At 34.0% G+C, this 26,743-nt stretch overlaps 1 protein-coding gene across 2 annotated transcripts in view; it reads right to left on the bottom strand.

The window, feature by feature from the left end:
- Positions 1–6,687: 6,687 nt before the first annotated feature.
- TMF1 (TATA element modulatory factor 1) overlaps positions 6,688–26,743 on the bottom strand; it is a 31,015-nt gene continuing 10,959 nt past the window's right edge. For both annotated transcript variants that reach the window (XM_044916661.1, XM_021694908.2), the window contains exons 6-17: positions 21,881–22,023; positions 21,469–21,635; positions 21,027–21,183; positions 17,379–17,471; positions 16,505–16,661; positions 12,903–13,095; positions 11,819–11,888; positions 11,500–11,592; positions 10,535–10,636; positions 10,095–10,247; positions 8,815–8,940; positions 6,688–7,859 (exon numbers count right to left, since the gene is read on the bottom strand). In XM_044916661.1, the coding sequence (XP_044772596.1) occupies positions 7,716–7,859; positions 8,815–8,940; positions 10,095–10,247; positions 10,535–10,636; positions 11,500–11,592; positions 11,819–11,888; positions 12,903–13,095; positions 16,505–16,661; positions 17,379–17,471; positions 21,027–21,183; positions 21,469–21,635; positions 21,881–22,023 (1,598 nt within the window). In that variant the 3' untranslated portion in view covers positions 6,688–7,715. The remainder of the gene's footprint in view (positions 7,860–8,814; positions 8,941–10,094; positions 10,248–10,534; positions 10,637–11,499; positions 11,593–11,818; positions 11,889–12,902; positions 13,096–16,504; positions 16,662–17,378; positions 17,472–21,026; positions 21,184–21,468; positions 21,636–21,880; positions 22,024–26,743) is intronic.

Raw genomic sequence — 26,743 nt, 5'->3', positions numbered from 1 at the left:
GGGAGCCGCCGGGACTGCGAGGCGGCCTGCGCCGGGAGGCGGGCCGAGCCCCGCCGAGGGGCGGCCGGGGGCAGGGGCGGGAGCCGGGGCGGGGGCTCGGTCTGTTCCTGGTCGCGCTCCCCCGCGGGCGGGCAGTGCGGGAGCCTGTGAGTCGGCCGCCTGAGCCGAGCAGGAGAGGGAAGCGGGGTCACCAGGCTGGCCTGGCCCCCTGGGGGGAAGGAGATAAGGCGCTTAGAGGACACTAGGACACCTGACTCTACTTCTCATCTCCGTTCTGATTGCGTCGCACTGACGCGGCTGCTTACTGTTTTCTTAATCAGGACAGAAGTTGCCGCCCTAACTTCCCAATGTAGGGCGCGGACCAAGTGGGCAGCACTTACTGGTGGTGGGGATTCTCTGGGGTCCTCGTACATTATACAGCAGGGTCCTTGCCCCTCTCCGTACTTCCCGGAAACTCGACAAGTTCAAATGCTGTTTTGCGTTAAGTTTTATCGTTGTATTATAATTATTTGAATTCCTTTGTAATTATATTATTTTATCATAGTTATTTGAACGCCCGTCTCCTACACTGTGTTCGGTCTTGACACCCTTGGTTCTAGTATGCTATCTACTAAAGAGCATAGTAGAGTTGATCATTACGGATTCAACTTGAACTGATTAAAGGAAGGTTGATAACATCAAGATAAACTTACGCGCAGACACATAGAGTCACCACTATTAATATAATAAAGAAACAAGTTTGTTTCCGAAGGCTTAAATGCTTTTTAAATATTTTGTTTAAGATGCTGTTAAGAGAAGTGTTACAAGTTCCATTAGTAATCTGCTAGATAAGGAATGTTATCTGGATTTTTTTTTTCAAATAATACTGCAAAGACACATGTAGTATTTGACATGTCCCAGGCATAATTCTAAAGATTTTATTTTTATGTTTTGACAGAGAGAGAGACAGTGAGAGAGGGAACACAAGCAGGGGGAGTGGGAGAGGGAGAAGCAGGCTTCCTGCTGAGCAGGGAGCCCGATGTGGGGCTCGATCCCAGGACCCTGGGATCATGACCCGAGCCGAAGGCAGGCAGACGCTTAATGACTGAGCCACCCAGGCGCCTGCAGGCATAATTCTAAAGCACTTTACAGTATTAACTCATTTACTCTTCATGTAATAGACTGTGTCTAAGGGAACTACTGCTCTATTATGTCATCTACTTTGCCCACCCCATACCAATAAGGGCAGTAATTTTAAAAGTGCTTTCTCAGCTTACTTGTCACCATCCTATTTTTGTCATGTACAGGAAATGTAGCTTTCCTGTTGATTCAAAATGAATTGCACTCATTTAAAATAGATTTTTGTCACTGAACATATTTGTATTTATGTATTTTAAACCTAATACATGAGAAAAGTTTCTAAAAAGAGGTTAGTCTCATTGCAAGGACAACGAACCAATTAAATTGGTGTGACATACAGGTGGTACTATTTTAAATGGCTAAATATTGAGTTGTGGTCGTTCAGGCTAAGAGGAAACATGACAGAGCTTTAAGAACATCAGATCCAGTTCTAACATACTGCAGCAGCCATTTGCAACATAGAATTTCCACCCAAAATACCAATCTTAAAATTTAAAGTTTCTCCAAACTGACATTAAAATAAACTCAAATGTCCATTACTAGGAGATTGATTGAATAAACTGTGGTATATCCACACAATGTAGAACTATGCATATGTAAAAAAAAAAAACTGAGAAATATCTCTATACACTTCAGGGTTTGTTATTGAGTGGGCAAAGGATGTGTAATATGCTATTATTCATCTAGGAAAGGGGATATATATATATATGTTATTTTACAAATAGAATAACATTTAAAATGATTACCTATAGGGGGAAGGAGGGAATATGAGTATAGGGACAAAAGATAACTTCTCTGGATGTACGTTATATAGAAGTGGCTTTAGAATCATGTAAATATTTTACATTTTAAGACAAAATTTTTAAAAGGTAATCCTTAAAAATTGAAAGTAAAATGAAACTAAATTTAAATGCCATCCAGTTGTAGCATATATCACAACGAAGGAACCATCCCAAGTGACTTTGAAACATAATTAGCACATCCTGGTGGATGTACCCTCAGGACTAAAAGAATTTAAAAAATCACAAACTGTTTTCAGGAACCAAACTGTTAGTGGGAATATTGGTTGGGATACACCAAATAGGAGTAATTAAGATGGTATCTTTGAAGCTGAATTTTTTGGCATGTGGTATAGATGTAAGCCTCATGAGGTTATATAAAAATCCCGTAGTTATGAATTTGGAGGTAATAATGTAAATTAACATATTGTTAAAAACAGATCTCTCCTCCATCATCCATTGAAAAGGCCTAGAAACAACCAACCCTGTAGCAAGATGCACCTGTTTGCCCAGACTATGATCTGCAAACACTTCCCATTAAAAGGAACATGGGTTCCACAGAAAAATGGATCATCTTAGATATGGGGCAGGTAATGTACAAGAAGAAGCTGAAAAATCTTACATGAGGAGGCAGGGAAGCAATCAAAGATTATGAGGGCCATATCAAAAGGACTCAGGAACCAATCTGAAAAGGCTTCCTCTGGCCAAAGATAAGATAATTTAAAGCATCAATAAATGTAACTGTAATGTTGTTTGAAGCACACACATACTTAAATCTTATATTCAAAAAGACACAACCAATCAACCAAATGCACAAGCCAAAACCTCATTGTTCATCTCTGATGGCAAAAGGGAACCAATTCTTATGTGAAAACTGGTAAAAAAATAAAAACAAAAAACATGAACACTGGTAAATGAAGAAAATGATTCAAGTGTATTTATCCCATCTTTCCTATATGAATCATGATGCAAGTAACCAAATAGTTGATGAGGTACTTTTTACAAGAACGTTCCATACTTAAACATGATAATCAAGTCTTATGTCTGCAGTTTTCTCCTGAACAGTGTGGATTGAGATGAAGCACAAGTGAACTATAAATGAAACAAAATGGGCCCTGAACTGTTGAACAGTTAAGAAGTTTATGTTAATGAGTATGTGGGGATTCATTGTCTGTTCTCTCTTTTGTACAAGTTTGAAATTTTATATAATCATTTTTACAGTGCATTACAATCTTTCTAAATGTGTTTTAAGCTCGTTGCACATATATTGACATTTGGAGAGCTCACAGTGTCAGCAAAATGCTGAACTATCAGAATATATCTTATTGGTTATCTGATATATCCCACTGCTTAAAATGTAATTCAACAGTTCTGAAGTTTTAAGCAAATAAACTTTGACAGAAGTTGACCTTATGCTACAGTTGATCTATACATTTATGGTTTCACAGAAAAGGAGTAAGAGAGGCAGCATTGCAGTTTATGGTTCAGAGCATGTTCTCTGGAGCCGAACTGCACAAATTAGAATCTCATCTTTGCCACTTACTTACTACATGACCTTAAGCAACTAAACCATTCTTCATTTTAAAGATGGAGATGATAATAGTGACTTTAAAAAGCTGATTTGGGGCGCCTGGGTGGCTCAGTTGGTTAAGCGACTGCCTTCGGCTCAGGTCATGATCCTGGAGTCCCTGGATCGAGTCCCGCATCAGGCTCCCTGCTTGGCAGGGAGTCTGCTTCTCCCTCTGACCCTCCTCCCTCTCATGCTCTCTGTCTCTCATTCTGTCTCAAATAAATAAAAATTAAAAAAAAAAATCTTTAAAAAAAAAAAGCTGATTTGAACATAGAGTACAAGTATACAATCCCTTTTCCAAAATCCTTGGGACGGTATGTGTTCCTGAATTTTTTTGTATACAATAGGGTATGCACACTAAGTTTACTACTTAACACCCTCGATGTGCCCTGGGTCAACACCCCATAATCTCACACAATATTTCTGCAGCAAAATGTATGAATATTCACACCGAATGAGATAAAGTCTCTAAATAGCCCCATGTCAGTAAAGGTTAGGCTTTACCACCAAAGCATATTTGACAGCAAACATAAAAACACCACCTATCAGCTTTCAGAGCTTTCTAGACTTCAGAACAGTGGATAAGGGATTATGATCCTATTTAAGTGAATTAGTTCCACAGTAACAAAGCAAGCACTGTGTTTCCTATAATCAACATGATCACAGATTTCTGAACAGAATGTATTTTTAAAAATTAAGATTATAATTTCAAGAGACAAATGGACATGGCATTGTATAAAACTGAAAGGAACACCTCTATCTGTCCATCACTACCTATAAAAGCAACAAGAGAGTTTAATATTAAGTAAACAGCAATAGCTCTTATTACCCCTTGCTTAGTATTATTTGAAGATTCTAAAATTACATTTACCTTACTTAGGAGCAGGGCAAAATGGAGAATAAATTCTGGACAGCACTAACAGTAAATTCTCTGTACCACAGCTGTGGACTACTAAAGTATTTTGGGTTTTTTGTTTTGAGAAGCATTTAGTATTAAGAAGAAAGAAACAATTTCCATTTTATCTTATTAAAGGATCATGATTTGCTAAAGGTAAAATGGCTATGTGTAAAGGCAAAAGTTTACAAGTACTTTTAAGGATCAAAGTTGCATAGTTCAGTATTAAAATATGAACTCAGAATAACTTATGAATAGAGGATAACTTATTTTATCATTATTATTTGAATACAGAACTGTTTTAAGACTTTTAGAAGAGTATCCTGACAGTGTTTAAGATTTTTAAGACACAAATCATCCTTACAGTAATTTAGTTGCAATAAGTAAATTCTCAGAATTGTTTTCCAAAAACATATCTTCATTGGAAAAACTATGTCTAATACTAATAACACTCTTCATAATATAACTCAGAAAATTTGGGCTTATCCTCATTTTAAAATATGAATTCCAAAGTTATACAAGTCCTATTATCTTCATAAAACGATACTACCTTCATTCATTGGTACTGGCCAGTCTAAATTATGGTAACAGTGAAATACATTAATACTATTTTAAAATCTTTATTCAAATCAGATCCATGCTTATTTATATTACCTTTCATTTAGAATTAAAATATTTTATCAATCTGTAGTTGAAATCATACTTTAGCCCTTTACAAAATATGAAATTAAAATTATAGTGTAAAACTGAATGGAATAGGGAAAATTAGAATTTTAAAGGGAAATAAAAAATTATGATACACTAGGAGAAAATGTACACATACCAGACAAATAGTAGTAAAACAAGATAAAGTACAGTCATTTTCTCTTTTCTCTTGTGGCTTTTTTCTAAATACTACAAATCATATACTTTTAATAAGCATCTGAATAAAATTTTCAATTTATTTATCAAATGCCAATTGAGGAATCATGAGAAAAAAATTTTTACTTGCTTAACTACAGAAACTCATGTTTCCCTAGGTCAGAAATTATCCATATTTAGAATGTCTTAAATCACAATATAGATACATTCAATACATTCCCATTTGTTAAACAGTACACAACTGAAACTTCTCAACAGAGTCAATGAAAAAGAAAGAAATTGGCAGTCTCAATCTGGCTTCCCAAGAGTTGGAAAAACACCTACAGTCTGTGCTCAGTTGTCTATGTATCAACAAGGTTCATACCTCTTTTACATATTTCTGAAACTGTTATGATTTTTAGTATCTATTTTCTTTTCAAGAGAAACATCTGATTGCAAACTATTCTCTTAACCATTAAAATATTAACATTATTTTATAAAATATGGATAGAGAAGTTTTAATGACCAACAGTAAAATATAGCAACCAAAATTTCAATAGGTATTCTGCCACTTAAGTGTTTTTCAAGAAACTTATTCACTACACCTTCTCAACTTATAAATGTATTGAGAGATCCAAGTGTATAATAAAATGTATGTGAATATCCATTATTAATTTTTGCATAAAGAACATATGGTAATAATATACAGCCAGAGCCCTAAATAATTGCTTATCATTTTTAAGTTAAATAAATTAAAGACACTTTAAAATTTTAAGTTGAACTGATTTTATTAATGTTAATAAGAATTAAGAAAAGAGAATGTTTAATATTATGAAATTGAAAGGTATAGGAATCTTTTCTCCAAACTGAAGGTTTTATTTTCTCGCTAATGGATATTTTAAAAGAATAATTTCATAATTCCTGAACTTCTAGTTTCAATGACAATTTTGCAACTTAAGTTTCCTATATTTTCTAATTTTATACATTTCTTATTGCTATCAGTCTTGTCATTCCTTGTCAGCCCCTGAATATTAAAAAAAAAAAAAAATCCCCCCCAAAAAGTCCAAGCTGACAAAAAGCTATTACACTGCTTTTTACCACTAAAATATAGAAAATTAATTTTATGAATTTGGTTCACACTGAAAGAGTATTTATTAGTGCTACAAATCAGAGATCCAATGACAGAAATACTGTCAGGAATAAAAAAGAACAAAAATGAGGTCACTTGAATTGCCCTGAAAAGCATTCCAAATTCTTCAACATGGCTTGCTTGTAGTTATACTCCAAAGTTCTAGTGTTTAAAATTCAACTAAAAATTAAATGAGAGTTTTTATTTGCAAGTAAAGTCTGCTAAATGACTTCTAGTAATAAAATGTATCAAAATATTTCACAAATCTAAAACAAGGCCTGGTTAACTTTTAAACAAAATAACACTTGGAAGAAAGCACAGCTATTTTTTTAAAGCTATTCCACATTATTTTTTGTGTAAAGTTCTGAGAAAAAATAAAATGATAAATTATACAGAATTACAGAATGCCAAATTTAAATTAACTCCGATAATTTCTCTACATTGTTATGAATATTCTGTAATATCAAACACTGATTTTTAATGTGCCAAAAAATAAGGCTTTACAAAATGTGAACAATTAGTTTTTAAGTGAAAATGATGGTATTATTTTAATCACTTTCGATTCATTTTATAGGACAGTAAAACAATACCTCTTCAAAATCACTCAAATGTCACTGATCTCATCACAAAATCATTTTAAGTAAAATTTTCCACTATCCAATCATGCCTATATAACTAACTGAATAGCTACAGCTTTCACTAGAGAGGTACCAAAGTTTGTACAGACTTTATTGTAGAGTCCGGGTGACAGAAATTCTCAGACCACAAAAATTTTAAAGTTTAAATCATTCACCCTTTAAACTTCAGACAGTTGTCAGTGTGACTTCTACTTTAAAAGAAAAAAATTAGTTCAAAATTTAGTAACTACAGGTTTAATAATTTTTTTTACTAGAACACTTAATGTCCATGTTCATGAAGTAGCAATTAGATATGTTGAAATGTGAAAGATTTCAAAGTTTCAATATGTTAATATCACTCTTTAAATGTCCTTAATATATACAAACACATATAAATTACAGATACAATTAATTATATATTTACAATACAACATATGAACACTACTCTCCTTCCCTAACCATATTGATATGAGGAAAAGTAATCTCTGTGCTGATATTCAAGACAAAAAAAAACAAAACAAAAACAAAAAAACCACTGATGCTTTAAAAAATAAATCTTTAAAGAATAGTTTCAAAAATAAAGTTCAAATATTGCACAAAATAATTTAACTGCAAGTATTACTATATACTATAAAACAATTTTTTTTTTAGTTTTTGAACTCTACAGTAAATTCCACTTTCTATTTCTATAAAAGAATTTATTGGAAGTCTACATTTAGATATTAAATGTTTACATTCAGTTTGATAGGAATGTAATTTTCAGAAGTTAACTGAGCCTTTGTCTTAAAAGTTCATCTATTTGAGTCTTATACATATTTTTTACATCTTCAAGATCTAATCGAAGTTCTTCTGCCTCTTCTGCTTTTTCTCCATACATCTGCAGAATAGTGTTGTATCTTTGATCCAAATCCTACAAAACATGTGTTCATAATTTTTAAAATAACTCCACAAAACATCTTTAATATTATATTTATATTATAAATGAGTCAACAGTAAGTACCTAGGAGTCTTTTATAAAAATTAAAATGATATTCCAATCTGCTGGAATAAATAGCCAAGTAAAGGAATTAAAAAAAACAACAACAAAAAACCCAAGCCAGATGGTTATCAATTTTATTGTTATCTCTCCACTAATCTACAATTCTCCCTATATAAAGCTTAATCTGTCTCTTTTCCCATTAATTTAAACACATGTGATCAAATTTTACTCTCTCTGGCTCATTGTGGTTTAAGTATTACCTGGCATTTACCCCATAAAAAAAGTTGAAAGAAAATATATTCTCATATACGGCTTAACAATGACTCCTAATACCAAATACGCAAATTGTGATGATACATATAACATCAATGAACAAAATACTAACAAGATCATGTAAAAGAACAGTATTATAAATGAGCCTTCGTCAAATAAAATCCAGTTATTTTCCTATTTGGGGAATGACATGTTATGAAAAATACTTTGTGTAATGTGACAAGAAGAAGATTCTTGAAACTTCTTTATTGAAATATTAATACTGTTTTCAAAGAAATCATAAAACTTATACATTTTATGTAAACTAACAATATGGAATTTAATGTAACTGGATAAAAATACCTTGGACTCATCCTCCTCTTTTTTTAAGGATTTATTCATTTTAGAGAGAAAGAGAGAGAGCGCATGTGTGCGAGCAACAGGGGGAGAGCCAAAGGGAGAGAATCCTGAAACAGACTTCCTGCTGAGTGTGAAGCCTGACATGGAGCCCGACAAGGGGCTCGATCCCATGACCCTGAGATCATGACCTGAGCTGAAATTAAGAGTCAGCCGCCTAACCAACTAAGCCACCCAGGTGCCCCCTTGGACTCATCCTTAAAGGAAGAATACTTACTCTTAGCTGAGTTCGAAGTTTGGGTATCTCCTTTACTTTCTCTTCGAGTTCATCATTTTGATTTGTTAATTTAACTAGCTCTTCAGCCATTATTGCGCGTGTTTTTTCTAGGTTGCCAATTTCTAGCTGAGAAACATTACCAGAAAGTAATTTAAATCAAAGTATATCTTGTTTAATACTTCTACTAATATAAATATATTCAATATTATTTTTGGAGAAATAGTATGTCAACATACAGCCATGAGCTAACTCTTTCTTAAGGAAACAGTGGCAAAAACAAGAGTTTCTGCTCTCCTCAGAGGTTACTGCTTACAGGGCTTACTATGAAAGAAAAAGAACTAAAGAAAATCCAATCATCTGTTTGAAATATGCAGCCCTATATTTTTCTCTAGAGAAACAGCATGTATTTCAGTCATTCTAAATTACTACAGAAATTCAGAGAAATAAAAATATAGTTTAATGCAGCCCCAGCTGTGCAGGTCATATCGACAGAATCTATCATCACTACCCAAGAAGTTAATCTGGGCCCTCAAGTACAGCACACTGGGCTACATGAACATAACACATACAAAGATTATTCTGATCTTATTTTCCAATTCAAACGCTTGTTCTTTAATAGAGTAATATTTCAACTAACTAAAATTATATAGTAAGATTAAAAGGAAAGATTTACCTCTGAGTGTATCAAGTGCAACAATGAAAATAGGTAAAATGTTTTAACATCTTACCACATTAAGTTTTTAAAAGGCAAGGTAAGATGGGAAAGTGCTGCCTCCCTATTCATGATGCTTCCTCTCACATGCAGGATGTTCTAGTTCTAATCTCTCTAATCTCTTTCACTCCTTCCTCACAAGGGGGAGTGACTTATCTAAGTGGTAAATCTGAGAAGAATAAAATGACTGTTCAGATCAGCAACTTCCCTTTTTTTAATGTTTGGGAAAAGGTGCCTGCCAGGAGTTCTCTGCTCTTAGATGCTTAAAAGTCTTAGCTGGCAGGCTACAACACATAGGAAGGCCCACTCTGGCACCGCATTTGCTGTGATGGGGTAGATAAGTCACCCTAATTCTGGCAGTCACTTAGCAGGCTCATTTGGCTCTCTTCTTTGGCTATTTTCTCCAACTAGTCTTTATCATTAATATATGTGATATATTTTAAACTTCACATGCCACTATTTTACTTTATTTCTCAATTTGCTCAGAAGTGAGGTGGAGATATAGGGTGCTACTTATTGGGCCCCCAAATTTCATTTACTTCTGTAGCACATTTAATTTTTCCAATACCTGTAAATGAGTAATCTCTCCTTCCCTTAGCTTTAGCTGAGACTGTAGATTTTCAATAATGCTGGATCCTGCTCCCATTCTCACAGCATCATAAAGATTGTTTCCATTTGCCGATACAGACATTGGTCCAAATGAGTGATCATGAGGCTCATCCTATATTAAACAAACCATATACAGTTATTCAGTTATTATAAACTGAGTTCCATGATAAGGTTCAAACAAAACGGTTCTGCTAATTCTTGCCTCAAAATGTCCGTGACTTTCTCGAGGGTAGAAAATCATCTCTATTTCCTCAGTGCAATTAGCACTCCTTCACAAATATACAGATGAATTGCCTATGGAATGGCAAGGTCATTGCTGAGAGCCAAAATGCTACCTGCATATTTCCTTTATCATCATTGAGTTTAACAACTAGGCACATGTAAGAAATAAAATATCACCTGAGACAGAAAAGATGTTTGCAGCCCTGCCATATCAACGCCACTTATTGAACTCGAACGTGACATGGTGGGAGTGCTAGAAACAGAAAATGGCTTCCGTTCCTTAAGGAGTGAAAAGAACATTCAGGTCACATTAAAGACTAAAATGGTAAATAAAAAAAGCAAGAAACTTTTCTAGGACAAATGACAACAAAGACTCATTCTCATTTCCTCATAAGATGTTAGAGAGAGGATTTCTGAAGTCTTATTAAAGGCACAAGAGTTATTTAAAATTGTAGACAGACTTGGTCAAATCATCTCAGGACCCATTTATATTACAACATAATTTATTTTTAATGGAATGAGAATGTTTTTGTTCTAACAAGTATATGAACTAGCTTCTTCATATTATACAACATATCACCAATTAAACCTAATTCTTTAGAATAAGATTACTAATGAGTTTTCTATACCATCAAGTTTCCAGCTTATCCATTTTATTTTTAATATATATTTTTAAAATTCCAAATAAATTCAAAAGGTAATTTCCACGTACATACAGGCAGTTTTAATATAACATGCTAACTACCAAGTATACTCCAATCCTTCAAATACAGGAAACTCACTTCAGAAAAATTACCTTCCTTAACCAGAAATAAAGTGAATAAACCAGTTTTATTCCCAAGGTGCCTACAGGCCAAATGAAGTGCATTAGTTTCAGTGAAAGACCACAAAATTCATTTAAAAATGGGCAACAGATTCTATCATTCAAATCCTAGAAATCACAGATCTCTTTGGATAAACTCAAATTACTTTGGAACCACTCTGACAGGATACTGATTACGATACTAGAATCTGTCCCTCTATTGAATCTAGACATAAGAAATGATATTTATAAGGTATAGCTAAAATTACATAACGATGATTAATCACAACAGCTACTAAGTGGTTACACCAAAAATAAAACAAAATCCAAAATTCAATACCTTTTCTTTTATTGCTTCTTGGGTGAAAATGGCTTTCTTCCTTTCCTGTTCAACTTTCATTTTCTCCATTTCTAACTGACTATTCAGTAGTGTCTAATGGAGAGAGGTACAGTTAGATAATTTCTGTACTAAATTATCCTTCTAAGTCCATTCCAAAGTCAGGAACATAAAGTATATATTCCTCTTTGTTTTCCTACTAAGGACCAACTTCCAAAAGTAGTCACATCACCCACTTCACCATGGCATCTCATTAGTTGGCTACCATCCCCAGCCATTCTCTAGTGGAAGACCGAAGAGGCAAGCAAACACTGGTAAATACCTTTTCTTTCCTTGTCTCTTCAAGCGTTCTTACATATTCATCTTTTAGGTTTTCTAATTCAACCTGGTACCTACAAAGATGACAGTACACACTATTGAAAACTCACTACTTTATTAACTCTTTAATAGATATTTCTACTACCATCTTGATTTTCCAAATGTATTTTCCAGATGACAGGGGTTTTACACTCAGAAGCCAAGCTACTACTTTTGTGCTTTTTATTACATTGCTGCTCTGAGCTAGGATTTAATTTAAAAAGAGACTTTCTAAAAAGAATTTGAATACCACCATTCTGGAATAGATTCAGATTCTGCAAAAGCTTGTTAGGGAGTCCTATGAAAATATCTGTAGAGGTTCAGGTATTTTACTTCATAAATCATTTTTACTTGACCATTTTTTTTTAGACTAAAATTTCTAAGGAAGAACTCAGGGAGTAAAACCACACTAATCACAGCCTTAATACAATTTCAGATAGATGAATTTTATTGCTTGTAGTTCCAAAGAACCCAGACATTTATTTAGAAAGACTGGAACACTGCTAAGACCCTTGCAAAATATAAAAATATAAAAATAACTCCAATGAGTAGTCTCCAAACTATTTTGTAGTTATAGATTCCTTTAAAAAACCTGACTAAAGTAATGAATCCTTTCCCTAGAAAATGCAAATACATATAGAAGATGCCACACAATTTCACGAGCCTATGTTAAAGTTCAATGAATCCCAAAACCATCCCGCTATAATATCCTATTACTAATGACTCTGACTTTAAACACTAACATCTCTTTTTAAAATGCTTTAAGGGCGCCTGGGTGGCTCAGTTGGTTAAGCGACTGCCTTCGGCTCAGGTCATGATCCTGGAGTCCCAGGATCGAGTCCCGCATCGGGCTCCTTGCTCGGCGGGGAGTCTGCTTCTCCCTCTGACCCTCCCCCCTCTCATCCTCTCTCTCTCTCTATCTCATTCTCTCTCAAATAAATAAATAAAATCTTTAAAAAATTAAAAAATAAATAAATAAATAAATAAATAATAAAATGCTTTAAGATGTCACAAAACTACCAAGAATAACACTCAAAAAACATGCTCACCTATTATTTTCATCCTCAAGTTTTCTTAGCTTATTTTTCTCTGATTCTAACTGGGCCTGAAATCTACTGTTTTCCTGTCTTAAGAGTGAATTCTGTGACTCCATGGAGGACATTTGAATTTTGTTGGCAAGGAGTTCTTCTGTAGCTGCACGTTCTCTTTCAACTGCTGCTGCCAACAAAGTCTGGGATTCACCTGATCGTAGGATAAAAAAGAAAAATCACATATACCCAAAAGGCCAAGATATCAAGTATATTCTGACTTCAAATGGTTAATGATTCAGGTAGCCACACTGAACTCTGGAACTGCTTATTGCCTAAGGCAGGATTGCCTACATAGACAAAAGAACAAATCTTAACTTATATCTGCTTTATTATTTTCTTCCTAAAATATTTTAATTTGAATGTGGAGACACATATTAAAAGGATAATGGATCGACAAATGGTGCTGGAGCAATTGATATCCACAGGCAAAAAAAAAAAAAAAAAAAAAAAAAAAAAATTTATACAAAAAAAAAAAATTAAATAAAAAAGGATCATAAACTTAAGTGCAAAACAAAACTATAAAATTTTTAGAAAAAAAACAAAAAACATAGAAATCTTCAGGATCTAGGGACAGGCAAAGAGTACTTAGGTTTGACACCAAAGCAAAGCCATAAAAAGAAAAACTGATAAATTGGACTTCTTCAAAATTTTAAACTTTTGCTTTTGTGAGCAGGATAAAAAGACAAGCTACAGACCTGGAGGGAAAAAATGCAAACCACATTATCTGGTGTCTAGAATATATAAAGAAATCTTAAAACTTATCAGTGAAAATAAAGAGAATCCAATTAGAAAATGAGCAAAAGACATGAAAAGGTGGGGCACCCGGGTGGCTCAGTCAGTTAAGCATCTGCCTTCGGCTCAGGGATCAAGCCCGAGTTGGCCTCCCAACTCAGCAGTGAGCCTGCTTCTCCCCTCCCTCTGCCCCTCCTCCCTGCTGGTGCTCTCTCTCTCTCTCAAATAAATAAATAAAATCTTTAAAAAAAAAAGACATGAAAAGGTATTTCACTGAAGAGGATATACAAACAGAAAATAAGCACATGAAATGATGTGCAACATTAGTCATTAGGGAAATACAAATGAAAATCACAGTAAGGTATCACTACATGTCTGTCTGATTGACTAAAAGAAAAAATAGACACAACACAAAATGCTGGCAAGGATGTAGAGAAACTAGATTACTGTCATACCTATAGCCACTTCGGAAAAACAGTTTGGCGTTTTCCTAAAATAATTCAACATACAACTACCCACACAACCGAGCAACTGCACACTTAGACATTTAGCCAGAAAAATGAAAACATGTTTACACTAAAACCTGTACAAGAATGTTCACAGCAGTTTTATCTGTATGGAAAAAATCTAGAATGAGCCCATATATCATTCATCAGGTAGATGGTTAAAGAAAATGTGGTATGCACATACCATGGAAACACACTCAGCTTAATGAAAAGACTAAATCACTGATACACACAATAACTTAGATGAACCTCCAGGGAATTATGCTGCGAGAGAAAAAGTGAATCCCAAATTGTCACACAGTATATGATTCTATTTATATAACATTTGAAATTCCATAATTTTAGATGGAGGACAGATTAGTGGTTGCCAAGATTTAGGACACAAAAGGAGGGCCACAAGGGTGACAAATTGAGGTTCCAAAAGGACAACATAAAGGATCTTTGTGGTGTTGGAACCGTTAAACATCTTGAGTGGGTACATGAACCTACTACACAAATGATAAAATTGTGCAGAACTTAATACAGACACACACACACACACGTTAAGTACCTGTAAAACTGGGGAAATCTGAAAAAAACTAGTACATTGTATCAGTGTCAATACCCTGGGTCATGATATATTATAATTTTGCAGTGTTAACATTTGGGGATATTGGGTAAAGCATGCAAGGGACCACCTGTATTATTTCTTATAACTGCATGTAAATCTACAATTATCTCAATAAAAAATTTCAGTTAAAAAAAAGATTAGTGGATACAACTCTGAGATTTATTTTTTCCTCACCAAAGTAGACCTAATACTATCTCTATTTTTTTACTTTATATTGTTACATAATGTATTTACACTCCTATTAAAAGTATTATTTGGTATGTGTGTCCCATGGCTCTGCTTATATTCGAGCACAATACCACATATCACTGAGAGGATATAAAGTCCAGTTTAAAAACCACAAGAATAACAGCTTCTAGTTTTCATTTACTGCTAAAAAAATATTCATTTCAGAAGCTGTCATTTTCAGATGTCTCATTTTCATAGCAAATGAGTCTTAATAACAAATGACAGACCTAAAATTTATACCTATAAATTAAATAATATATAAAGGTTCATCTAGTTCAGTGATTTTTTAAGCAGATGAATCTTTTTCCAGACATAATCTCACATGGAACTCAAAAAATAACACAAGATCAAAAAGGACGCACTACTTTCATTAAAGCAGCCTGGGATATATCAAGCACCTTAATTATAGAGCTGCCCTCTCACCATGACAGCTAGTCCTAAGACATCTAAGGGATCCACTGAATACTGTTTGAAAACCACTAATCTAGTCTACCCCTCATGATTTATAGGGACACCCATTCAGGCCTGCTTTTATCACTGCTTTTATCATGGTGTCTCTCAACTTACAGTTAGTTTTAGGCATAGAAAGGACACATGAATTTTTCATGAATTAGCCAGCTTCTGGGATATCTAATATATGTGTGTGTGTATATATGTGTGTGTGTGTGTGTATATATATATATAGATATATATACATATGCTACTTATACAGCATATATATATATATATGTATATATGTGTGTGTGTGTGCGCTACTTATCTGTGCTTGCATAAACATCTTGGAATAATTATTTTCTTAATAACAGCACATAAAGACAACCTGAAGCATTTCTATACAGAAGAATCTTAAGACTCCACAGAATCTGTCTGGTAGAGTTTGATCAGGATCCTTCTTAGACCTATCTCTGGCTCCTGGAATTCTACCAAGCACTAGAATCATATCTGACCTCTATCTCCTATATTATTATTTTTTTAATTTTTTATTTATTTGCGAGAGAGAGAATGAGAGACAGAGAGCATGAGAGGGAGGAGGGTCAGAGGGAGAAGCAGACTCCCCGCCGAGCAGGGAGCCCGATGTGGGACTTGATCCCGGGACTCCAGGATCATGACCTGAGCCAAAGGCAGTCGCTCAACCAACTGAGACACCCAGGCGCCCCTATCTCCTATATTATTGCAGACAAGCTAGAAAGGGGTCAAATGTAGCAAAAGACAAGGAAAAAAATGAGTGCAGTGGTCTGTAAATATGGAAGGATGACATGGAAGTATATGGGACAGTATCGGACACACTGTAAGGGAAAACAAATGGTTTGAGTCAATTAGGATATTAGAAAATAAAAGTAAAAAAGGAGAAGAGGTAAAACTCTACAAGTTAGACATAAAGCATAACTATCAAATCAAGTGAATTTCAATTTCATACCATTATTCTAATTCTATAAATAAGAGGAAAGGGCTTTTGCATTGAGCTTAAGAACTAAAGCAGTTACCAAGTCTATCAGAAAGATTCTTCTCTAACTTCTCCCACGATGATGTCTGGGACCCTAGAGTTGCTTGCAAATTTTCTATCTGTCGAAGCAATGGTCTTGTTGTTGATGAAACACTCTGACTCAACTCTTGGTTTCGATTCTCTGCTTCCTGGAGTCTCTGAATCATGAAATTCTTAAGTCACTACGATTAATGGCAATGAAAACTCTAAAAATACTAGCAAACAAACTTTATGAAAGATTTCTGGAAAATATTATTTCACCAAGATAAAATTATTTGTTTTTAATTACATTATTTTCTAATTATTCAATCCTTAAGTTAGAGTTAGAATGCATCAGTATCTAAATAACTACTTCTTTACAAAGCTTTTCTAATATAAAGATAGCTTTTGATTACCTTAAGGTAAAAAAAGACTATAATTTAAACCTCCCAGCAGTTGCCTCATCATCCAAATATTTCTAAGTATTTACAAAAACAGAAAGATCAATCTGAGTTGCATTTTCTCTCCATTTTCCCATGCATGTTCACTGACTGAAAATTAACTGAGTAGTGGTATAAAAACTGGCACTGATTATCTGCCCCACAGTAATCAAAGACTGATACTAATAAACTAGCTGTAACGAATGAAAAAAACAATACTGACACAAAATAAATCTATCATGATAAAATTATTTTCTATTAAACAAAATTAAGGCTTCTTAGGTTCATTTTTAAGGTGTCCACTCTGGTTTTATTCATATAAGCCACAAAAATATAGCAAATGATAAAGTATGGTAGTAATCCTCTCAATTCCATGAACATTATCTCCACTAAATGACTTTTTTATTTCTAGGAAAACATATCTTTGATTTGTGTTTAGGAAAACTGTGACAGTACCTGTTGGAGTTCACCGATCTCATGGCGTAAATAATCCTCTTTTCTGGCAGCTGCTTGTTCTGCACGTTGCAGTGCCAGCCTAAGGTCCCCAACCTGTATGAGGGGAACCAATACACTATCACAAACAACATCAAAACATTACTTACAACTTCCTAACTACATACTGTATTATGCTGACTTACTGTTTATGTATATTACTTACACTATCCAATGAGCTTTTACATATTATAACATATCCCATTCATCAAGCAATTCTAAACTGTATGTATACTTGATAAATATATACTTAGAAAAGCATTGTTAGCACCCCCCCCCAAAAAAAGGCATATAAACAGGCACAGCCACTGCCATACAATATAGAAGGAGAGACAATGCATTTATAAATGTTTGCAACGTAAGGCAGAATGTGATAGGTATAAAAGCTAGCTGCTATACTCACACACAGCTGCAAATGTAAATGCTATAGTCTTTTTGTAAAACATTACGGCAACATGTTTAAATAATCATAAAACTTTTCACCCTCTTTCACCTGGTCATCCTAGTATTGAGAATTTACTCAGTAGAAGCAGATCTAAACATACAAAGATACTCCCAATACTGTTAGCAAAAAAAGACAAAACAAATATTCTAAATATCCATCAGTAGTAATCTATTTTTGCAAATCTTTATACAACACGAATATGCTCATTAAAAATTATGATGAATGTGGGGCACCTGGGTGGCTCAGTCAGTTGAACGTCTGACTCTTGATTTCAGCTCTGGGTTGTGATCTCAGGGTTGGGAGATCAGCCCCGTGTTGGGCACTCAGCAGGGGGTCTGCTTCTCTCCCTCTCCCTCCGCCCCTCCCTCACTTGTGTGTACATGCTCTCCCTCTCTCATAAAATAAATAAATCTTTAAAAATAATTATGATGGATGTAAAGAATATGTAAAAATTTATAATTTAATCTTAAATGAGAAAACTATAACATATATGATACCAATTATTTAAAAATACATACACAGAGATGAGGACAAGAAGTTAATACCCAAAATTGACATTATTTATAAAAGGTGATGATTTTTCTCTTTTAAAGATTTTATTTATTTCAGAGAAAGAGAAAAAGACAGAGCGCACAAGTGGGGAGGGGCAGAAGGAGAGGGAGAGAAAATCCCAAAGAGACTCGGCACAGAGCGCAAAGCCTTATGTGGGGCTTGATCCCACAACCACAAGATCATGACCTAAGGCGAAGCCAAGAGTTGGATGCTTAACCCACTGAGCCACCCAGGTGCCCCTAAAAGGTGATGATTTATAAACGGTAGCCCCATATGCTCTGTCTCCCACTCCCCCAATTTTTATTATTATTCTAGCGTATTTTTAAATTTAAAATATTAAGATTTTATCCAACCCACTGGTCAGAAACACAAGGGGTACATGGACATGGTGTATTTTATAATGACAAAATACTGGAAACAACCCAAATATCCATCAGTAAGAAATGACTGAATTAACAATGGTATAATAACAATATAACAATGGTATAAATAGTAACAGTGAAGTATTACAAACTGTAAAAAGAAATTCTGTAAAAAGCTCTAAGTTCTATTATGGAATGAATGATCACCAGAATATTTAAAGAAGATGAACTGTAAGATGGTATAATACTAAATTATATTTAAGTAAGAACAATGGGCACCTGGGTGGCTCAGTTGGTTAAGTAAGAACGATGAAGGAGATACAAATAAAAATGGGTATAAATGGGGCGCCTGGGTGGCTCAGTCATTAAGCGTCTGCCTTCGGCTCAGGTCATGATCCCAGGGTCCTGGGATCGAGCCCCACATCAGGCTCCCTGCTTGGCGGGAAGCCTGCTTCTCCCTCTCCTACTCCCCCTGCTTGTGTTCCCTCTCTTGCTATCTCTCTCTCTGTCAAATAAATAAATAAAATCTTTAAAAAAAAAAAAAATGGGTATAAATGTATCTGTATATATATGTGCAGAGGTATATAAGTAAGTGTATAGATTTATATATTTTCTTGCATTTACAAATAGGAACACTGAAAAAATAAACCAAACACTAATAAAATGGTTACTCACAGGCAAAGAAAGGGGATGGGGATGAGCTAAGTTGGAAGCAAATGTTGTCTTAATATATTGTTATGTAGCTCTCACTTTGGAACCATGTCAATGTTTTACATATTTGTGTAAAATTAAATCAAATCTGCACTGGGGTAAATGAGGAAAGAATAGTCTTTTCAACAAATGGTACTGGGACAGCTGGATATCCATGTGCAAAAAACCTAAATGTGAGAGTTAAGACTATAAAATTCTTAGAAGGAAAAGAGATGAAAACCTGCAAGACCTTGGATTAAGCAATGGGGTCTTAAACATGACACCCAAAGCATAGGCAGCAAAAGAAAAAATAAATAAGTTGGACTTCATCAGAATTAAAAAACTTGTACATCAAAGGCCATTGTCAAGAAAATGAAAGACAACCTAAAAAATGGGAAAAAATATTTGCAAATCCTACATCTGATGAGGACCTAATGTGCAGAATACATAAAGAACTCTCACAACTGAACAGTTTTTAAAAAGCCCAATTTAAAAATGGACAAAGGATTTGAGTATTCGAATAAATTTCTCCAAGGAAACTGCAATAAGATATATACGGCCAGGGGCGCGTGGGTGGCTCAGTCAGTTAAGTGTCCAACTCTTGATTTCTGCTCAGGTCATGACCTCAGTCATGGGGTCAAGCCCCACATTGGGCTCGAGCCCCACACTGGGCTCTTTGCTCAATGGGCAGTCTGCTGGAGATTCTCCCCCTCTCCCAACACACCGCCTCAAATAAATAAATCTTAAAAAAAAAAATACATATGGCCAGTAAGCACATAAAAAGATGTTCAACATCATTAGTCATTAAGGAAATGTAAACAAGGACACCACAATCAGATACCACTTCACACCCACTAAAAGGGCTATAATGAAAAAAAAAAGACATAACAAAAAAAATACTGGCAAGACGCAGACCGTCATATATTGCTGATGGGAATGTAAAATGGTGCAATTGCTATGGGAAAGTTTGGCAGGTCCTCAAAAAATTACATATAGGGTTACCATACTGATCTGAGAGTATATACATATCTAGAAGAACTTAAACATTCACACAAAAACTTGTAAATGAATGTGTATAGCAGCATTAATCATAATAATCAAAAGTGAAAATAACCCCAAATATCAATCAACTGATGATTTTATAAGAAAAAGCCTGACAAATTTCAGTTTTCCTCCTCTATCTGAACTACATGGACTCCCACAGATGTTATGAATAAGCTCAGGACTTACATGGATTCTCCTAAAATTATAAGCAATGTTTAGTATTTATCGGCATATGTGCAGTAACACAGTCTTTGCCTTTCATAGTATTATTAAATAAGTCTGAAAGTCACAAAAAATAAGCAATACAGTACAATGTAAGCATCACTTTAACAAAGTTAAAAAAAAACACGATTAAGATTGGCACAATCAAGTACTCTTGGAAAAGTGTCCAAAAGATTAGAAAGGAAATTTAACACATGTACCAATATATAAAGTTTGATTCAAATAACTAATGTAATCTTTAATTTGCAAAAGCATAAAGTTTTTAAAGACTAATGTAACTCATTATCTATTGCTTACTTGAATTGCTAATGTTTCTTGCTGCTGACGGGCTTCTTCTTGGGCCTTCTCTAGTGCTGCAGAAAGCTCTTCTTTAGCTTTCATTTCACGACTTAGAGCAGCTTCCTGTGCTTCACTATCCTTTGCAGCATTGGCTTTGTGGAGATCAGTAAGTTCTCTTAAAAAATTAGATTGATAATTTCTATTTAAAATAGTTAATTACGTGGCCAAGTTAGTAAAGTTTGCATGTAGATTTCCATAAGAGTTACACAATGAGGGAGAGTTCACCACATAATAAACATTGACTACGGTAACAACTCTTGTGAACTTGCTTTGACCAGTTACAAGTTCATATATAGCTAAGTTTATAAATACTGTTAGTGATTAGATAACAGAAAAAGTATTTTTTCAATATCCCATTCTGATAATTTTAAATGGGTTGCATATTTGTTCATTTTCTTACTTGTATGCACCATCCAGAGCAGCCTGAATACTTCGGTTCTTTTCTTCAAGTTCATCCATATCTACCTGAAGTCGGCCAAGATCCTTCTCTTGGCGTTCCACCACAGAATTTAGTTTTTTAATGCTTTCTCTATGCTGTTTCTCAACTTCTTCTTTGCCATCAAGGACCTATATTATAAAAACAGACAAAAGTATTTTTCAATAAATAACACCATGGTAAATAATTGTATTCCAGGAATCTTAAATGTTACAAAATGAAGAAAAATCTTAACACTCATTTATTAAATTGCTTGATAAATTCTTCCCACATGATATACCCTGATAAATTATTCTAAATGTCTTATAAACCACAGCCAATTGTTCATATAGGAAGTAATAACAATATATATATCTAGAGAATGGTTAACATTCACCTGTTTTAAATGTTGCAAATCTTCTTCTAGGTCTTTAACTTTTTTGTTCAGCTTTGCAATAATATTTTCATTTTCTTTGTCTTTAGCTCTTAATTTCTTAATAATGTTAGAATTATGCAGCTGCTGTTTTGAAAGTTTTTCTCCTGGCAATGGCATAAATAAATAAATAAATAAATAAATAAATAAATAAATAAATTCAAACAATGATTCCTTAAGAATCTGGATTGAATGTTTTATCTAACCAGTGACATAAAATGATAGAATATTTTTAAAATCACAAAACTGTAACCACGAATGTTAAACTGATTTGGACAAAAACCATCAATGAATGCTAAAATTACTAGGTGGAAGGATAGTAGACAATAGGATATTTACACCTTAAAAAAATCATTCCCACATATTACTTATGGCTTATGAAGAGAAAAATGTGCTTTTACAATGGAGAAATCTGGCTGTCACCACCTTAACAAAACATTGTTTTGACATCACCAATTGTGGTATATTATGCATTTACTGATATAAGGGAGAGGTGGGTACACAGTATCAGCAATGATATTTCTCACCAGAAATTTTATCTGAATCTAATCATGAAGAAACGGATAAACTCCTGAACATGGGGAATATGTAGGACAATTGGCCTGGACTCTACAAAGTCTTCAATGTCATTAAGAGAGAGCTATCCTAGATCGGTAGAAGACTAAAAGGACATAATGGTCAAATGCAATATACAAACTTTGACTAGATCTTGGGGCAGGACAAATGACCAGGTATAAAAGTCATTTTTAGAGACCATGGAGATAAATAATGAAATATATGCTGGAGTACACTTCTGAATTAATACTGATTTTCTTAGGTATGATTATGATGTTGTGCCTGTGAAGCAAAGTGTACTTGCTATTAGGAGATGGAGACTTAGGAATTTAGGAGTGGACTACAGATTCACTGCAATATCTATCAAAATTCCAATGACATATTTCACAAAAATTTTAAGAAATCCTAAAATTCATGTGGAACCACAGAAGACCTCAAACAGCCAAAGCAATCCTTAGCAAGAACAAAACTGAAAGTATCACATTTTCTAATTTTAAAACATGTTATAAAGCTATAGTAATCCAAACAGTATGGTACCGGCATAAAAACATACAGACCAGTGGAACAAAATAGAGAGCTTAGAAAATCCACACAAAATTTAGAAATAAATTTACAGCCAACTGATCTTCAACAAAGATGCCAAGAACACATAATGGGGAAAGAACAGTCTCATCAATAAATAGTGATGGGAAAACTGGACAATCATATGCAGAATGAAACTGGACCCTATCACACACCAAATACAAAAGTCAACTCAAAACAGACTTAAGACTTAACATACCTGAAACTGTAAAATTACTAGGAGAAAACACAGGGAAAAAACCTTCTGACACTGGTTGTGGCAATGATTTTTTTTGGTATGATCCCAAAAGCATAAGCTACAAAAGCAAAAATAGACAACTGGGATTGCATCAAACTAAAAAAATACTGCACAGCAAAGCAAACAATCAATAGACTGAAGAGATAAGTCTGCAGAATGGAGAAAAATATTTCCAAGCCATACTTCTGATAGGGGATTAATATCCAAAATATACAAAGAACCCATACAACTCAACAGCAAAAAACAAATAAGCCAATTAAGAAATGGGCAAAAAACATGAACAGACTTTTCTCAAAAGAAGACATGTGAATGGCCACCAGGTATATGAAAAGGTGCGCAACATCACTAATCATTAGGGAAATGCAAATTAAAACTACACCTCACACCTATTAGGATACCTATTATCAACAAGACAAATCGTAAGACCTGGCAAGGATGTGGAGAAAAAGGAACCTTGGTATACTATTGGCAAGAATATAAATTGGTACAGACACTTTGGAAAACAACTTGGAAATTACTCAAAAAATTAAAAATAGAACTACTATATGATGCAACAATCCCACTTCTAGATATATATCCAAAGGAAATAAAATCAGTATCTCAGAGATATGTGCACTCCGCAGCATTATTCACAATACCAAGTTATGGAAACAACCTAAGTGTCCATCAATGGATAAAGAAAGACAATGTGTTGTGCACAGAAATACAAAGAATTATAAGAGAATACTATGAAGATTACATATGCCAACAAACTGGACAACCTAGAAAAAAAAAAAATTCCTAGAAACATAAAATCTCCCAAAACTGAATCAGAAAGAACAAGCAAATTTGAACAGGCCAATTGCTAGTAACAAAACTGAATTGGTAATCAAAAGACTCCTCTCAAAAGACCAGGAGGTCTTCACAGGTAAGTTGTACCATTTAAAGAAGAATTAATATCTATTCTTCAAATTTATTCTATGAGGCCAGCATTATCCTGATACCAAAACCAAAGCCACACAACACAAAACTAAACCTATAAGCCAATATCCCTGATGAACATAGATGTAAAAATCCTCAACAAAATATTAGCAAACTGAATTTAACAATACATTAAAAGGATCATACCATATGATTTCACTTATATGCAGAATCTAAAACAAAACAAAACAAAACCTAAACAAACAAGCAAACAGGAAACACTCAAAAAGAGAAAAAAACATGGTGGTTGCCAAAGGGAAAGTCGGGGTGGAGGACTGAAATAGGTGAAAGGGATTAAGAGGTACAAACTTTTAGTTATAAAATAAGTCAGAGAAATAAAAATTACAGTATAGTGAATATAGTCAATAATATCGTAGTAATGTTACATAGTGACAGATGGTGATTGTATTTATGGTGAGCACTGAGTAATGTACAGAATTGTTGAATCACTATGTTGTACACCTGAAACTAATATAACATTGTATGTAATTATACTTGAATAAAAGTATATACAAATGTGTAACTTGTTTTGGTATCTAAAATTATAAGTATTTTCCCAATTCATTAAATATTCTAAAAAATAAAAAAGCGGCATGTGTGTATATAAAGTAATATTATTTAGCCTTGAAAAAGAAGAAAACCCTGCCATTTGTGATAATGTGGATGAAACTGGAGGCTGAAATAAGCCAGACCCAGATACTGCATGATCTTACTTACTTATATGTGGAATATAAAAAAGTTTAACTCACAAAAACAGAGAGTAGAATGCTCGTTACCAGGGATGGGGGAAATGTGGAGATACTGGTCAAAGGGTACTAAGTTTCAGTTATGCAGGTGAATAAGTTCTGCAGATCTAATGTACAGAATGGTGACTACAGTTAATAATACTATATTATACACTTGAAATTTGCTAAGAGAATTGATCTTGGGTGTTCTCATCACATAAAAAGATGTTAACTACATGAGGTGATTGATATATTAATTAGTTGACTGTGGTAATCATTTCACAATGTATATGTGTATCAAAAATTATATACAATTTTTATTACTCAATTATACCTCAATAAAGCTGGAAAAAAAGAATTTAGGAGTGGAATGTTATTTCTGTCACCTACAATCAAATGGTTTGGCAAAAGGGAAGTGCATGTGTGTGCAAAAAGATATGAAGCAGGTGTGCCTAGATGTTAATAATTGATGAAGCGAGGTAATAAAGTAATCAGCTATTCATTGTAGTGTACTTTCAGCTGTTAGTCTTTCAGATTTTCAGCTGTGAATTTAAAAATATTTCTGGGGGAGAGGCACGTGGGTGGCTCAGTCAGTTAACCATCTGCCTTTGGCTCTGGTCATGATCTCAGGGTCCTGGAATGGAGCCCCGCATCACGCCCCACATGGGGCTTCCCGCTCAGCGGGGGAGTCTGCGTCTCTCTCCTTCTTCTCCCCACCCCCACTTGTGTGCCCTCTCTCTAATAAATCAATAAAATCTTTAAAAAAAATACTTCTGGGGGATACAGAGCAGTAAGTAAATAATCCCATATGAAATCATTCTATTTTCAGTATAAAGAAGTTCATTAAGCAAAAGAGAACATCAACCCACCTCCTACCTAAATTAATAAATACCAAAATAGTGACACTTGATATAAATATTTTAAATATTTTTTTAAATTATGAAACCATGCACACAGTCTTCTCCTCAGTTTCTAGTGTTGTAACACAGGCAGTTCATGACCTCAACATGTCTTGAGATAATGATTATGTGTTTTATCAATTCTCCCTTCATTCTTCTATTGCAATGCTTAGACTGTGCTTTATAATTATCTGTGTACTTATATTTCCCTCTCATTAAACTGTAAGTTCCTGAAAGACAGGGAGTGTGTCGTATGTATTACTGTATCAAACATAATATCTGACACACTTAACTGTTAAATATTAGCTGAATAAATGAAAAAGAAAGATTGGGTAAAACTAACTTTTTCAAATACAGTGATTATTTCCAATTCTTTTCAAACACTTACTCTGGAAATTCTCTTTAGTTCAATGATTTGAAATGCTCATCCCACCACTATTTGTAATATTAACATTTTAGAAATAAATGTACAACATTAGGAAAACAGTAAAATAAATTACGGTATATATAGCCACATAATGGACTTTAATACAGCCATTAATAATGCTAGCAAAGCATTTAATAGCATAGGGAAATGTAAAAGAATTACGAAAATGTAAAAGATTACAGATTAAATACATGACCTTAATTATGCTTAACAATGTATTAAAAACATTAAAAAAGAACTATAAGAAATTGATAGTTCCTTATAAAACCGGATTATGATTCTTTTTTTCTTCCTACACCTCCTAAAACTTAAAAAATTTCTGCAAGTAGTGTTATTCTTAGAACTAGAAAAACCTTAATTAAGAGGAAAAGAAAAATTCATTTAATCACCTTTTCCAAAACTACCTTCTCTCCTATGATAATACATAAAGAAATTAATCCA

This window comes from Neomonachus schauinslandi, chromosome 1 (genome assembly GCF_002201575.2).
Source record: "Neomonachus schauinslandi chromosome 1, ASM220157v2, whole genome shotgun sequence".
In the NCBI taxonomy this organism is placed as follows: domain Eukaryota; kingdom Metazoa; phylum Chordata; class Mammalia; order Carnivora; family Phocidae; genus Neomonachus; species Neomonachus schauinslandi.
The sequence above is the reverse complement of the archived record's forward strand: the minus strand, read 5'-3'. Positions and strand labels throughout refer to the sequence as shown.